Source organism: Symphalangus syndactylus, chromosome 11 (assembly GCF_028878055.3).
Source record: "Symphalangus syndactylus isolate Jambi chromosome 11, NHGRI_mSymSyn1-v2.1_pri, whole genome shotgun sequence".
Classification (NCBI taxonomy): Eukaryota; Metazoa; Chordata; class Mammalia; order Primates; family Hylobatidae; genus Symphalangus; species Symphalangus syndactylus.
In genome coordinates, this window is record NC_072433.2 from 20816485 (window position 1) to 20832055 (window position 15571).

At 43.9% G+C, this 15571-nt stretch overlaps 1 protein-coding gene across 3 annotated transcripts; it reads right to left on the bottom strand.

The window, feature by feature from the left end:
• Nucleotides 1-744: 744 nt before the first annotated feature.
• On the bottom strand, nt 745-13571 carry ZNF19 (zinc finger protein 19). Of its 3 annotated transcripts, XM_055298081.2 has the most exons (7): nt 13096-13571; nt 12907-12949; nt 10589-10748; nt 8115-8176; nt 4861-4987; nt 4212-4325; nt 745-2257 (listed from the first exon to the last, which is right to left on the bottom strand). In XM_055298081.2, the coding sequence occupies exons 4-7, from the start codon at nt 8145-8147 to the stop codon at nt 1155-1157; spliced, it is 1377 nt and encodes a 458-aa protein (XP_055154056.1). In that variant the 5' UTR covers nt 8148-8176; nt 10589-10748; nt 12907-12949; nt 13096-13571; the 3' UTR covers nt 745-1154. The 3 variants fall into 3 exon arrangements, with proteins under 3 accessions (XP_055154056.1, XP_063467744.1, XP_055154058.1); XM_063611674.1 differs by lacking the exons at nt 12907-12949; nt 13096-13571 and adding an exon at nt 10855-10888; XM_055298083.2 differs by lacking the exons at nt 10589-10748; nt 12907-12949; nt 13096-13571 and adding an exon at nt 8275-8291.
• Nucleotides 13572-15571: the final 2000 nt, after the last annotated feature.

Below are 15571 nucleotides of genomic sequence, written 5' to 3' on the forward strand. Positions count from 1 at the left end.
GGTGAAGCCACCCAGGTGCTAGACACAGTAAGCAATTAAGTCTGGAATTGGGTAGGGAGATTCCAACACTGGCTGGCAGCAGAAGGGCACATGGGAGAAAAAAAGGGTGCAGTATACGTTCGTCACCAACGAAAAGGGCCAGCTCTGTTTTCCTACTGAGAGATATCTGCAGTGTGTCTTATGACCAAGAACCATGGCATTTCCTTGGCTCCCTAGCCAGGTCAAAGGGCAAAGCGGGCATGCTGTCCTAGGAATTAAAATGGCAAATGCCAAGCTATAATAGCTACAGTAGCCTGGCATTTCAGTTTAAGGCCTAGAGTAGCATCCATTCCAAATAAAAAAACTGAATAAATAGAAAATGAAAGCTTTAAGAGTGAAAGCTTTTAGTTTCCTAGTTAAGACTTTTCTTGAGAATGGACTCACTGGTGCAGACATAATTTTGTAGTACAATGAGATTTTTGTTACAGAACTCAAGTTGTTAGAACTTCTATCTACTGGTGATGTCTGACATAACCTGGGCTCTCCAGTGTTACAATGGGCTTCCCAATCTCATCACAATCATGGGGTTTAGGAGCTGCCATGACTATAACTAAAGACTTTCTCACATATCATACACACAAAACATTTCTCCATCGGGTATGTTATCCCTGAAAACTTCAAACAACTGCTACACTGACAACACTGTTTAAGTCAAAATTCTGTTCCAAGGGAAGAAAACCTAACTCAAATGTGCCAAAGCCAAAACCAACCAAACAAAAATGGAATTTATTGGCTGCTACAATTCAAAAACCCGTATGTATTTTTAGCTTCAGGTATGGTTTAATGTGGCTGTTCAAACATTATCTTCAGTCTTTGACTGCTCTCCAATTCTCAGATGCATTTTTTGCTGTGTGGACTTCATTCTCGCCTCTGTGAGAGTCTATGAGTTCTTCTCAGTGTTAAAACCAATGGGGGTGGGTGGGGGGACAGCATTTCTTCCTATTAGCTCTTGCAATGCTGGGACTCTAATTGGACCATCTTTGGTCATCTACTGACATCTGAATCAGTAACTGTGGCTTGAGGGATGGATCAGAGGCTGAGTCAGGCCTGTATCACACATTCCATTCCTGAGCAGAACATGGAATCCACTCAGTACATTTCACTGGAGTGTACTACTACCAGTAAAAGGGGGTAAAAAATTCCGGGAGGCCAAAACGACAAATGTCCAGCACAGGCTTCTCTCCAGAGTGGACATGCTCAAGGTGACCTAGCTGGGAAGAAGTCCCAAAGGCCCTCTCATACTTGCTACACTCATAGGGTTTCTCTCCGGTATGGATTCTTTGATGCTGATGAAGATTTCTTTTGCTAGTGAAGGCTTTTCCACACTCATCACATACATAGGAAGACTCCAGAGTATGAATTCTCAGATGCCTTTTTAATTGTTCCTGAGCACTGAAGGCTCTTCCACAATCTACACAGTCAAAGGGTTTCTCCTCACTGTGAATTCTCTGGTGCCGAGTTAGTTTTGTATGGAAATTGAAGGCTTGTCCACATACTTTACAAGAATAAGGCTTTTCCCCCGTGTGAATACGCCGATGTTGGCTTAGATGGGAAGTCCTTCCAAAGCTTTTGCCACACTCATTACATTCATAGGGTTTCTCTCCAGTGTGGATTTTCTGATGCCGAAGTAGGGGTGAATTACCAACAAAAGCTTTGCCACACTCATTACACTCATAGGGTTTCTCCCCAGTGTGGATTCTCTGATGTATAACAAACTCGGAACTACTGGTGAAACTATTCCCACACTCTGTACAGTAATAGGGTCTGTCCCCACTGTGGATTCTCTGATGCCTGATCAGATTTGCATTATCATTAAAGGCTCGCCCACACTCCTTACACTGATAGGGTTTCTCTCCAGTGTGAATCCTCTGGTGCCGAATTAACGAAGAATTGCCATTAAAGGCTTTTCCACATTCACTACACTCAAAGGGTTTCTCCCCAGTGTGGATTCTCTGGTGTCTAGCATAGTAAGAAAAGTAGCTGAAGGATTTCCCACACTCCTCACATATGAAAGGTTTCCTTGCACAGGGGATTCTTGGAACCTTTCCTCGGATATTTTTCACTGTGGGGATGTCCTGGTGCTTTTCCACATTACATGTTTCTGGGAAGTCAGTTCTCTGAGGGACACTCTTCAGCTGACCATGTGACATCATCCCATCTCTTTCTTCAGAAATTCCCTGGATTAATGTGGACTCACTGTCAATGTTGGTCTCAACATCTGACATAAGAGACAGAAAACACAAATAATGCCATCTGAGAACTATACTAGAAATAATAGAGAATTGAAAATGGTAAGGCTTTAAAAGAGATCGTTTCAACTTTCACATCAGCGTGCTGGGAAGAAAAGGCTGTTAAAATGAAAGTGCCAAATATCACACAGGCAGAAAACATCGAAGTGGAACAGGGTATCAGTGGACACATCACACATGAGACTGCTTCCTAAGCTTTTCCACTCTAATATTTGAATGACGTTTGGTCGTCCCTGGCATGAGCTAATATCTTTTGAATTGATACTACTTACAGCCTACAAAATGCCAAAGAAGGCTCAGGTCTTAAGAACAAGTAGTGACACTGGGGCTGGCAAGACTCAGAATCAGAAAGTGAAACAGAACAGTATCAGAAAGCAAAGGCAAAGGATGAATTGTTGTTCTTTTTAAAAACTCATACCCTGCAGATGTCCCAAAAGACTTAAGACACTGAACATTACGGACACTGGGTTGTGGCAAGACAGAAAGAAAATCACAGAAGTGCTTAGAGAGCATTATTCCCAATATGTTGTAAGATTACCTAGTCCAGAGGTTCTTAACTGCAGAACCACAGATGGACTATAGACAATGAGGAAACGCCCTAAAACTGCTGAACCTCAAACATGCAGAGAAACTACTGTCCTAGACTCTCTATTTGAAAAGGGATGAAAAGTTTACTTAGACACACCTAGACTGAGAGTATTCTTTCTCCTATCAGCAAAAAGGAGACAAACAGCCCATAAAATGGCATTTGTGTTCCAAAAGATTGGATGACATTTTAAATGAGTTAAAGTCAATCTGTTTTATATGAAATGTTGGGCTTGGTTTTAACATTAATTTGGGTTACCTGGGACTCATGTGATGGTTAATCAAGTTCATCCTATGAGTGTGAGTTAAAGGAGTAAGGGAACTCTGAAGGAGAATGTTGGGAGAAGAGTGATCTGAGATTGAAGTAAAAAAGGTAACCAAGAGTCTGAAAAAGAATCATCACCAGAGAGAGGAAGCGTGTGAGAACAAACCACCAGGTTCTCAATTGTCTTGATGATTCTTTTTCAGATTCTTAGAATAAGAGGCTGAAGTGCTGTGCTAACTTCATCATTTTCCACGTATTTGCTCTCTGCAAACCACCTGCACTGAAACTCCTGCCTCTGCCTTCAATTTCACTGTTTGCTCTTGGTGGCCCCCATCTGACTATTTGACTGTCTACTTTCTCTTCCTTCTCACTGAAATTAAATATCCCTTAATGGTTAAGATTCGGCCTTCCTTTTTTCTTCCTGGGGGTCATTTCAACCCAGCTGTGTTAGAGTACCGTTTCAGACCTGCCTTTTATCTCAGACTCTCCACCCACCTTCTCAATGGCCTGCTCTAGCCATCCACTTGCCTATTCTAAAGGCACCTCACACCCTGTGCTCAGCTCTGAATTCCTAAGAATTCAAAAAGCTCCTCCCATGCCATGACTTCCTAGTGTTATCTGACTCAACTCTCCCCATTTATGGCCAACTTTTGGGAAGATCTGGCCCATTTTACCTTCACATTCTCCGTCCCATTCCCAATGGCACTTAATACTTTTCTTTTTCGCGTTTTACATCTGTCTCCATAACTTGTATCTTCCAGAACTTCTTAAACAAAGTTCAGTACGTGGCAAGTTGCTCAAAAACTGCTCCTGAATAAATCCATCCCAACCAAGGAGGACAGCTAAGGTAGGCAATGTTGAACTCAGAAAGGAGCAATGGATTCAAGGATTGCAGATGAGACGTACTGAGTGATTACATGTTGGTAAGAGTTAAGATTGGTGAGAAGGGTTTCATATTTTACCTATTAGGTGAAATCATCTATTTTATTTAAATCCTGCCCAGCATGGTTCATTTTAAAATACAGTGCTCCATAAAACTCTATAGTTGTTGGTTCTAAATCTGCCTCACCTACCTTTACAGACGTTTTTGGTCCTCTCTGCTGGGGGATCATCCTGTGCTTCCAGGCCCCAATCCATGTCCCCTCCCTCCAAAAGTGAGATCAGTGCAGGTTTGGGAACTGGGTACCCTGAAAACAGGAAGAAAATGGTACTTTTCAGCCCTATATCTGCCATGTCAAAAGAAGAAAAACCCCAAGAGTCTCAGTAAGAATAAGACCCATAGAAGAGGGTTCTCGACTGGAGAAGGCCAAAGAGATTCTGATCAAGAGGAAACTGAGCATTTGTGACTTCTCCCTAAAAAAAACACTCAAGGATAAGGAGTCAGTGAGATCCACAAGGCATGAGCAAACACAGGGAAGGGGACATGCCCTTCCCCAGACAACAACTACTACTTATTCCTTACTGTGCAGAGCCTCTTGGAAGATGGAACACTCTTACCAGGGGACAGTAATTCCCTTCACTGGGAGACCAAAGTGACCCAAGACCTCTCCCTACCCAGCAATCTTTGAAGTTGGTCACTGAGCCTCAGCTCTGCAGTCACTCAGTGGAGGATACAAGAGACAACCTCTCCTCTCCACTCCACACCCCTCCCCCCAGGCTGTAAAAGGAAGGAAGGAAACTGGAAAAGTACAGATCTGAGTCCTAGGAGGAAAATGGCCTTACCCAAAGCAGTCAGGTTCCCAAAATTCTCCAACATCACACTTCTGTACAGGGCCCTCTGGGCAGGAGAAAGGCCAGTCCATTCTGTCTTGGTGAAGTGCACAGCCACATCCTCAAAGGTCACCATCTCCTAAAACAACAGGTTCCTGCTGCCCCAGAGCCAATCCTTTGGCTCCGGGCCAGGGTGTGGGGCAGAGGGGACAGGTAGGGGCTTGAGGGAAAGTCCTGTGAGGGATGGGTAATGAGAAAAGGTGAAAGAACTGGATATTAGTCCATTATATAACTATTTTTACAACGAAAAATCTGGAACTTCTCTCACTACCAGAAGAGATTCCATTAGGATATAAAATTGACTGTCACAAAATGTGATTTAACATTTTTTAAACCCTAGGAAAAAAAGTCTCTTATTAGTTAACCTTCCTAGGGCAAAAATCTCTTTGATTTAGTAAATATTTTCAGTCTTTTAGTGTTGTACCTACAGGTGGACAATTTGCTCCAAATGGTATCTCAGGACCCACCTATTCCTATTAGGTACTCCCTATTCCCAGCCAATCTATCTGTTCCCCACATGTGTTCACCCTGCCCCAAACCTTATGCCCATGAAACAAGCACAGAGTCATGGTTCGCAATGATGGGCCTATCTCATCCAACTCCCATTTGATTCTTGCATAAAGGGCTGTGCTGCCTGTGCTCAAGAGCATCCTGTAGAGGGAGCTCAGAGTCTCCTGGCACAATCCACTCTGCTCCCTGATGGCTTTTCCTAGAAAACGATGCTTCTAGAATTAAACTGCTGCTGCTGGGTAGTTCTTTTAGCTCCTTATCTTTATAGCTCCAAGACAATCTGTAATAGCTTCTGCCAACCAAGCCTCATGCTTCTTGGGTTTTTTTTTTTTCTTTCTTTCGGTTTTGGTTCTTTTTCTCTTTTTTTTGTTGTTGTTGTTTTTCTTTTTTGAACAAAAAGAACAGAGTTTTTGACAATGTCTCGCTCTGTCACCCAGGTTGGAGTGCAGTGGCACAATCTCAGCTGACTGCAGCCTCGACCTCCCAGCTCAGGTGATCCTCCGGCCTCAGCCTCCTGAGTAGCTGGGACTATAGGTGCACACCACCATGCCCGGCTAATCTTTGTATTTTCTGTAGAGACAAGGTTTTGCCACGTTCCCCAGGCTGGTCTCAAACTCCTGGGCTCAAGAGATCCGTCTGCCTCGGCCTCCCAAAGTGCTGGGATTACGAGCATGAGCCACCATGCCCAGCCCCTCATGCTTTTTCAACAGACACCCTTTTCCCTCCCTGCTGGCCTCAACTCTACCTTTCCACAAACTTCTGGCATGTGGTTTAGAGACTCTATTCACTCCTCAGACATTGGTATTAAACTTCGTTACCGGAGTGCTCCGGGAATACACTCCGACCTTCCAATGCCTCAACTGATTTTGCACATCTCCACATCCGCCTCATCCCAGCACTGCCTCAGACTCTCTGGATGACCCAACACACTGACTCGCCAAGCAACACCAAACTCATCTGCCCCAAAATGGCTTCCTTTCTAATTTATATAAACTAAGTGGCAGAGTGACAATATTTTTCCCTCTTTGTTGATAACACCAATTTCAACACACTCTCTAACGCTAGAACTTCAGATTAATCCTAGACATTCTAACCCCCATCACCACTCATTGCTGACAGTTAATACTCAAGTCCTGCCAATTTTATCACCTATGTTATTTCTGGAATCTGACTCTTCTTCACTGTGGTACAATCAGTAAACTAGGTCAACAGCTGGGGACACTTTAGCTCTACTTCCAGTCTTGTCCCACACTGAATCTATCCTCTGCCCAGCTGACAACCTGACTTCATCAACTCCTGAATGAACCTCTTGAATGAATCACCACTAACTAGAACAGTGGTATTCAGAGTGTGGTCTCCAGACCACCAGTAGTGGATGCAACACTTGGGAATTTGTTAGGCAAATTCTTGGGCCCCACTCTGAGAGAAGTCCATACTTCAGTGAGCCCTCCAGGTAATTCTGATGTACACTGAAGTTTGAGAACCCTGGATTGGAGGATAAAATCCAAACTCAGGAAACTGAGCTGTATTAGGTGACAAGGTGATGGTAAGGTGCACAACTATACACAGAGAATCTATCTGGGAACAAAAAATCTAGCTGCAAACAAAATTCCAGAGAAGGAACAACAAACTCTAAATGTAATTTAAAAGATGGCACAAGTGGCATAGAGAGAAGGAAAAATGACAAGACTTTGTGTCTCTCTGGAAATGGTATCAGGGGAGAACACAGTCAACAATTACACAGCAATTTAGAAACTGAGTGATCAGGACCGCAATATAGTGTGATGTCAGACACTTGTGGAAAAACCAGAAGAGGGTGGGAGCTCCAAGGAAGCTGATATATATCAGTGAGACAGTCAGGTAGAGAAAACTGAAGGATGTGAGAAATATGAGATTGGGATTTGGGACATGGTTCATGGATACTAAGTTACTGGATAAATAAGGGCCAGGAGGAAAGAAATGACAAAGCAGCAACTCCGTCTCAAAAAGTGAAATGTAATTCAGGAAATCAATTCTCTGTCTCAAAAATGTAAGGTTTATGTTCACCTTACAAATGAATCCAGTTAAGATGTAAAGCAGTTATGTGACTGGCTCAAGGCTATGATGCCACTGAGGCCTAATAGAATCCCTAACTTCAGGTGTCCTGTTGTAGTATAGACTTTTCCTATCACAGCCCACTGCCTCACTTCGCCAGCAGTACTGACCTCAAGGGCGTGTTTCCTGATTCTGAAGCCCAAACTTCCTCCTTTCTTTTGGAGGACAAATGAGATAGGCCCCCTCTTTCTTGTCTTCTTCCTGCTGTCCCTCTGCTGCTACTTCCCAAAAACCTTGTGCCCTTGCTGATCTTAGTCATTTCCATCCTATTCGGGATCCCTACATCACCAACCTGAGTCCCTCGTTCTCACAATTCCCTCTGCAGAGGGACAGCTACTGAACCTGGGGATCCTCTGGCCCATGAGAGATTCTCAGTATTCAGGAGGCTGTACTTCGGCTTTCTAGGTCACTCTCTCCTGTTTCCATCTTCACTGCCCCTAGCTCTTTCCCCAGCACCCAGTCCTACTGGAGGGAATCAACAGGGGTTTTCCTACTGCTTTGGCTCTAAAACTTGCCAGAATCACCTTTATCCACCTCCCACCACCCCTCATTTCCTTCAATTCAGACCTCCATAAAGCTGACCTCAGGGATCCACAGCTCACCTGGTATCGAGCTTTCAGAGGCATGGCTGCCATGACCTGGGCTCCCTCTTAGCAGGCAAAGGCTGAGGGAAGAAACAGAGAGAACCAACAGTGAGCTCAGCTCAGTAAAATGCTCTCTTTAAAGCAATAAATTTGCCAGTAACAAGCAGCATTCACTTACTAAATGCTCACTGGGTTAGTGGTGCATAAATAAGTACTTTTTAATCCACATCATACCATGAGGTTTGTAATTCTGAGGAAACAGATTTTGAAAGAATAAGCAACTTGTCCTAAGACACCAGAGCCTGTCCTCACCAACACCAAGCTAAATGAAGAGCAAAACAAGCAAAAGACACCAATAAACTCAGAGCGAAACCTAACAAGAAGAATCTCAGACCTTTATTTTTAAAAATAAATTTGACTGAGAACATAAAAGGTTAAAAATAGCAAGTATCATGTTCTTGGACGAAAAATACATATTCTCTTATTTAGTCCACACAACAATCTTTTGAACCTTTAATTTTTCCCAAATGAGAAGACAAGGTTAAGAGAATAATTTCTTCTACCAAGATCACTCAGCTGGTGAATGGATAAACTCGGATCCCACACTAGATGTGCCAGGCTTCAAAGGTCATGTTTTTGTCTGTTTGTTTGTTTGTTGAGACAAGAGTCTCGCTGTCACCTGGGCTGGAGTGCAATGGCGCGATCTCAGCTCACTGTAACCATGGCCTCCCAGGTTCAAGCAATTCTCCTGCCTCAGCCTCTCAAGTAGCTGGGATTACAGGCATGTGCCACACCTGGCTCATTTTTGTCATTTTAGTAGAGACAGGGTGTCATCATATTGCCCAGACTAGTCCTCAAACTACTGGGCTCTAGCGATCCACCCAACTTGGCCTCCCAAAGTGATGGGATTACAGGCATGAGGCACCGACTCATGCTTTTAATAACTACACTAAATTCTTTCCAATAGTTAATCCTAACAGGAATGCCTTGAGAACTTGGCAAAATGATTTTAAGGTTAATATAAAAGAATAGACAAGAATGGCCAAGAAAATCCAGGAAAAAAATCTCAGAGCAAGTCTTCCTTTACTTGGACCTGGAGCAAGCATCTTTTTTGTTCACTGCCCCATTCAAGGGCCATGAAAACCAGAAACTGATTACCAAAGGACCCTGAAGGGCCACCTCAACACACTAAAACATCTGGGTTATTGTTTTAACTATATCATCTCTTACAGACACTTTGTATTCTAGTCAAACAGCAATATTCTATAAAAAGCCAGCATCTTCCCTACAGGGACTTAATGCATGATGCTGTTTTCTGCGAGCCTCATCTTGTGCTGCCACCCTCTTTTCTCTTAGTTTAGCTACAGTGGCCTTCTTTCAGCTTCCTCTGTGTTAACTCAGGACCTTCATACCTGCTGTTTCTTCGGTATGAACTACTCTTCTCCAACCTCAGAACCATTACAAGTGAGATTCTCTGCCTGCCATTCTCTCCAGTAATCTAGCCACGCTTCACCTTCAGATCATGATCGCTCTACAGACCAGGTCAGGTGTCTCTGTTAAACACTCCACTTGCACCGTATTCCTTTTCCTATATACCACTTGACCCAGTATGAAATTATATATTCGTGCTTTCTTCATTCAACAAATATTTATCTCATACATATTTCATGCAAGGCCACGTGTGACACACAACAGATGAAGTTGAGAGAGAACAGGCACGATCCCGTCCCTCGCAGAGCTTAGTCTAAAAGATAGATACATTTTCAAGATTCTCTCAAATAGCTTTTAAGTTCACAAATTGGATCACTGCCAGGGGAAACTAACCTGGATGGGAACCTTAAGAAAATAAATTAAGGTATGAAGGAAATCTTTACAAAAGTAACAGCATACGCAAAAGCCATGTTCTAGTAGTGAAGGATCAAGAACACTGTAGTAGCAGTCAAGGGAGAGTGTGCTGTTTAGATGATGCTGAAGAAGTCACAAAGGACAAAGCCACACTTTGTGCACGTCAAGAACTTGGTCTTCGATCTACATGCGCTAAGTCACGGGCAGGTGGAGTGAAATAACCAGATTTGATTAATACATGACTTTCCCATTGGACGGAAAGCTTCCTGGGGGCGGGGCCCACGCCCCGCCTCATTCACCGCTGCATCCCCGGAATCTAGAGCAGGAACTGGCACAGAGCTGCTCAGTAAGCAGCTGTGGCCCAATGAGCAGATGGGGTTTGGGCAGCGTCGAGAACAGAGGCGTCCCTTCCATCCAGCCGCCCATATCCACAGCCTCCATTTCCCAAGGCGCCGATGCAAGCGTGGGGGAGCGAAGGCACCAAAGGGAGACCGGGACCGGCCCGCGAGCAGCCTCCGCTCCCTGGTCCCGGAGGGGCCGCCCTGTCTCCCTCCACTGAGGCAGCAGGGACGAGGCCGACAGCATTGTCTAGAGGTGCAGTGCCTGAGCCTAGCAAGGACTCCTAGGCGACAAACCCCAACACTCACCTCAGGAAAAACAGAAAGCGGTTCGTGAACGGAAGTGCGTCACTACGTTAGCCTTGCACCCAGACTCACACGCGTCCTCTCTAGGATGCCGGAGCGCTCTTCTCAGTGGTTGTGTGATTTTACTCCCAGGAGGAGTTTCCCCCTGGGGATCCTCAGAGACCTTGAATAGGAAGAAAGTATATCATTGTTTTCGCTAATCTCTAACCGAAATTTAGCATTTCCTTCTGTTATATGTTGGCAACAAACTACAGTAGTATCAGCCGTACCTGTGACTGTCACCGATAGAAATCACAGATATTTTCATATCACATTACAGTTGATGCAGATCTCAGGATATGGCTATTCTCGTCACTAATTTGAAATTATCCTTGTTGTTATCGGGCCCACCTTCAAGTCTTGTCGTTTCATTTCATCACGTTGGTAAAGATGCACTTATATTTCTGTATCACAAATTCTAAAAAACGGTTTAATTGTATTTTCATTGGTTTTGAAGGTGTCACTAGATTGCCAAAGGGTCACTGCACAAAAAAGCTGTCCTCCTTAGAGGTAAAGACCCAGACACGTTAAGAAAGACCAGGTCAGCAGGCCAGGCGCCGTGGCTCACGCCTGTAATCCCAGCACTTTCGGAGGCCAAGGCTGGCGGATCACCTGAGGTCAGGAGTTCGAGACCAGCCTGGTCAAGGTGGTGAAACCCCGTCTCTACTAAAAATACAAAAATTAGCCGGGCGTAATGGCGGGCGCCTGTAATCCCAGCTACTCGGGAGGCTGAGGCAGGAGAATTGCTTGAACCTGAGAGGCAGAGGTTGCAGTGAGCCAAGATTGTGCCATTGCACTCCAGCCTGGGCGACAAGAGCAAAACTCCATCTCAAAAAAAAAAAAAAAAAGAAAGAAAGAAAGACCAGGTCTAAGGAGGGATATATTAAGTAACTATTTAGGAAGTGAAAACGGTGGACATTTTTTAAAATGACTGAATACAAGGCAGCCAGAGCAATCTATAATAGCCATGAATTTTGGATGACCTGATAGATGAAGGTGTCATTAGCTGAGATCAGGAATTGAAGAAGGGGAGCTGGTTTCAGGCAAGAAGGTGAAAGAATTTGGTTTTAAAAATACTGAACACACACACACACACACACACACACACACCTGCCTTATTAACATTTAATTCACACACCATACAATTCATCCATGCAAAGTATAAAATTAAATAGGTTTTAGTGTGTTCACAGACTTGTGCAAGCATCACCACAATCAATTTCAGGACATTTTCATCTCCCCAAAGGATACCTAATAACCATCAGCAGTCACTCTCCATTTTCCCTCTGGTAAGCAGAATGGTGTTTTGTTCCCCTAAAAGATGTATATGTCCTAATCTCTAGAACCTGTGAGTATGCTAGGTTACATGACAAAGGGAAATTGAGGTTGCAGGTGGAATTAAGACTGCTAGTCAGCCAACTTTAAGATTATTTTGGGGCTAGGCACAGTGGCTTACATCTGTAATCCTAGCACCGTGGGAGGCCCAGGTGGGCAGATCACTTGAGCCTGGGAGTTCAAACCAGCCTTCGCAACATGACAAAACCCTGTCTCTACCAAAAAAAAAAAAAAAAAAATCCAAAAAGGAACAAAAATTGGCCAGGTGTGGGCACATGCCTGTAGTCCCAGCTACTAGCTGAGTTGGGGGGATCACTTGAGCCTGGGAGGTCAAGGCTGCAGTGAGCCTTGATTGAGCCACTGCACTCCAGCCTGGGCAACAAAGCGAGACCCTGTCTAAAAAAAAAAAAAAAAAAAAAAAAAAAGATGATTATCTTGGATTATTCAGGTGGGCCCAGTGTAATCATAAGAGTTATTGAACCGTGAAAGAGGGAATTGAAAGAGAACCACAAAGATGACAGCACAAGAAGGACTTGGCCCAACCTCACTGGCTTTGAAGATGGAGGAAGGGGCCAAGGGTCAAGGAATGTGGGTGGCCTCCAGAAGATGAAAAAGGCAAGGAAACAGATTCTCTCCTTAGTCTAAATCCCGAATTTATACCAATGAGACCCACTTTGGATTTCTGACCTCCAAAGCTCTAAGATAAATTAGTGTTGTTTTACGCCACTACTCATAGCAATTTGTTACAGCAGCAATAGAAAATTAATAGACACACATCTACACACCTCTCTTCTTCCCCCAATTCTAGACAACCACTTTCTTTATAGATTTGCCTATTGTGGATATTTACATTACATAAATGAACATTAAGTCTGGATATAAAACAAAAACAAGTCTTTATTGTTAATTTTATCGGTTTTTAGAAACATGGGAACCTGTATGTTTACCTGGTGAAGAGTTGAGTATATTCTTGGCCAGAAGATGGGAGCACTAAAATTAAAAACAAAAAGAGTTGGAAATAACTTATTTTTGTTTTGCAGGGAGTGGGAAGGAAGAAAATCTCCACTCTCATTTGTCTAGAAAGTCTCCCAGAGAGTTTTCAAGATCATTAATAATAATAGCTAATTCACACTGACCTGTCTTCCCAGCCAATGTATCACCTCTAAGAAAATGTATACTTGATATGTTTTGGCTCTGTGTCCCCAGGCAAATCTCATGTTGAATTATGATCTTCAGTGTTGGGGGAGGAGCATGGTGGAAGGTGATTGGATCATGGGAGCCGATTTCCCCCTTGCTGTTCTGGTGATAGTGAGTTCTCATATGATCTGGTCGTTTTGAATTGTGTTGCACTTCCTCCTTTGCTGTCTCTCTCCTGCTGGCCATGTGAAGATTGTGCCTGCTTCCCCTTCGCTTTCCACCATGATTGTAAGTATCCTGAGGCATCCCCAGCCACACCTCCTGTACAGCCTGTGGAACTGTTAGCCAATTAAACCTCTTTTCTCCGTAAATTACCCAGTTTCGGGTATGTCTGTATAGCACTGTGATAACAGACTAATATAATACTCATACTCATGTCTGTCACAGTCTCTACCATCAAACATAATTACTTTCAAGCTTTGACCATTCCTTAGATTCCAATGGGAACCACCTTTCTTTCTAGTTACCTCACAGCCTAACTATCCAGCTCTCCCTCTAACTCCTACAGTATCTTTAACTGAAGCTATGAGTAATATGAGATCATGATACCCAGAGTATGGTGTATGATCATGGCATATTTACTGTTACTCCTGACTTGAAAATACTAACTTCTCTCCCAAATCTCTGAAAATCCCAGCCACAAATTGGCTGAGGCTGTGGTGGAACTTAAGTTTCATGCACAAAGTCATTTTTGCCTTGGCTGCAAAAAATTATGTAGTTAAGCTAAATATTGTGCTGCAGTAGCTACACTGACATATGATTCAATATTATTCTCTCCTTACAGCTGCAAACATACTTAATGATGAAAGACAGAATGTCTTTCCCTCCAAGATTGGGAACATGGCAGGTATGTCTGCTCTTACCACTACTATTTAACATCATATTGGGAGTCTTAGCAAGAGCAAGACCAGAAAAAGAAATAAAAGGCACATAGGTCAGACACAGTGGCTCACACCTGTAATCCCAGCACTTTGGGAGGCCAAGGTGGATGGATTGCTTGAGGCCAGGAGTTCAAGACCAGCCTGGCCAACATGGAGAAACCGCATCTCTACTAAAAATATAAAAATGAGCCGGGTGTGGTGGTGTGTGCCTGTAATCTCAGCTACTCGGGAGGCTGAGACATGAGAATTGCTTGAACCCAGGAGGTGGAGGATGCAGTGAGCTGAGAACATGCCACTGCACTCCAGCCTGGGTGACAGAACGAGACTATCTCAAAAAAAAAAAAAAGAAAAAGAAATGAAAAGAAATAAAAGACACAGATTGGAAAGGAAGAACAAAACTGTTACTATCTGCAGGCGACATGATTATCTATATAAGAAGTCCCAAAGAATCTACAAAACAAGCTCCTAAAATTAAAAGACAGTTCAGACCGATCGCAGTGTCTCACGCCTGTAATCCCAGCACTTTGGGAGGCTGAGGCAGGTGGATCGCCTGAGGTCAGGAGTTCGAGACCAGCCTGGCCAACATGGTGAAACCCCGTCTCTACTAAAAATACAAAAATTAGCCGGCCGTGGTGGCAGGCGCCTGTAATCCCAGCTACTTGGGAGGCTGAGGCAGGAGTATCACTTGAACCCAGGAGGCGGAGTTTGCAGTGAGCAGAGATGCACTCCAGCCTGGGCGACAAGAGCGAGACTTCGTCTCAAAAAAACCAAAACAAACTAACAAAAACATAAAAAGACTATGGGACAATGATATTTGTTTGGACACAGGGCTCCAAATCTGCCTCTTCAAAAGAAACGGACACTGCAACAGCCTTGGTTAAAGACTTAAGCTGTCCCTGTAATGCCCAACCTCGTTTTTCCTTTAATCACCTAGCCTTGTTTCCACCTGAATAGACTCTCCCTTAGCTAAGAGAACCAGACAAACTCCATCTTGGCTCTTTCACTGGCAGCCCCTTCCTCAAGGACTTAACTTATGCAAGCTGACTCCCAGCACATCCAAGAATGCAATTAACTGATAAGATACTGTGGCAAGCTATATTCGCAGTCCCCAAGAATTCGTCTGATTGATAACGCCCAAAGCCCCGCGTCTATCACCTTGTAATAGTCTTAAAGCCCCCGCACCTGGAACTGTTTACTTTCCTGTAAGCTTTTATCCTTTTAACTTTTTGACATTTAACTTTTTAACATTTATCCTTTTAACTTCTGTAAAACTGTTTTAACTAGACCCCCGCCCCCCCTTCCTAAACCAAGGTATAAACGTTAATCAAGCCCCTTCCTCGGGGCCGAGAGGACTGAGCGTTAGCCGTCTCTCGGTCGCTGCCTAATAAAGGACTCTTAACTCGTCTCAAAGTGTGGCGTTTTTCCAACTCGCTCGGGTACAACATCCCCAACTAAGACTGGGGATGGCTTCCCTAGCAGGTAGAAATCAGCTGGAGTCCTTGCCTTTCCCCTTCTGGTGCCCAGGCAGTGCCAT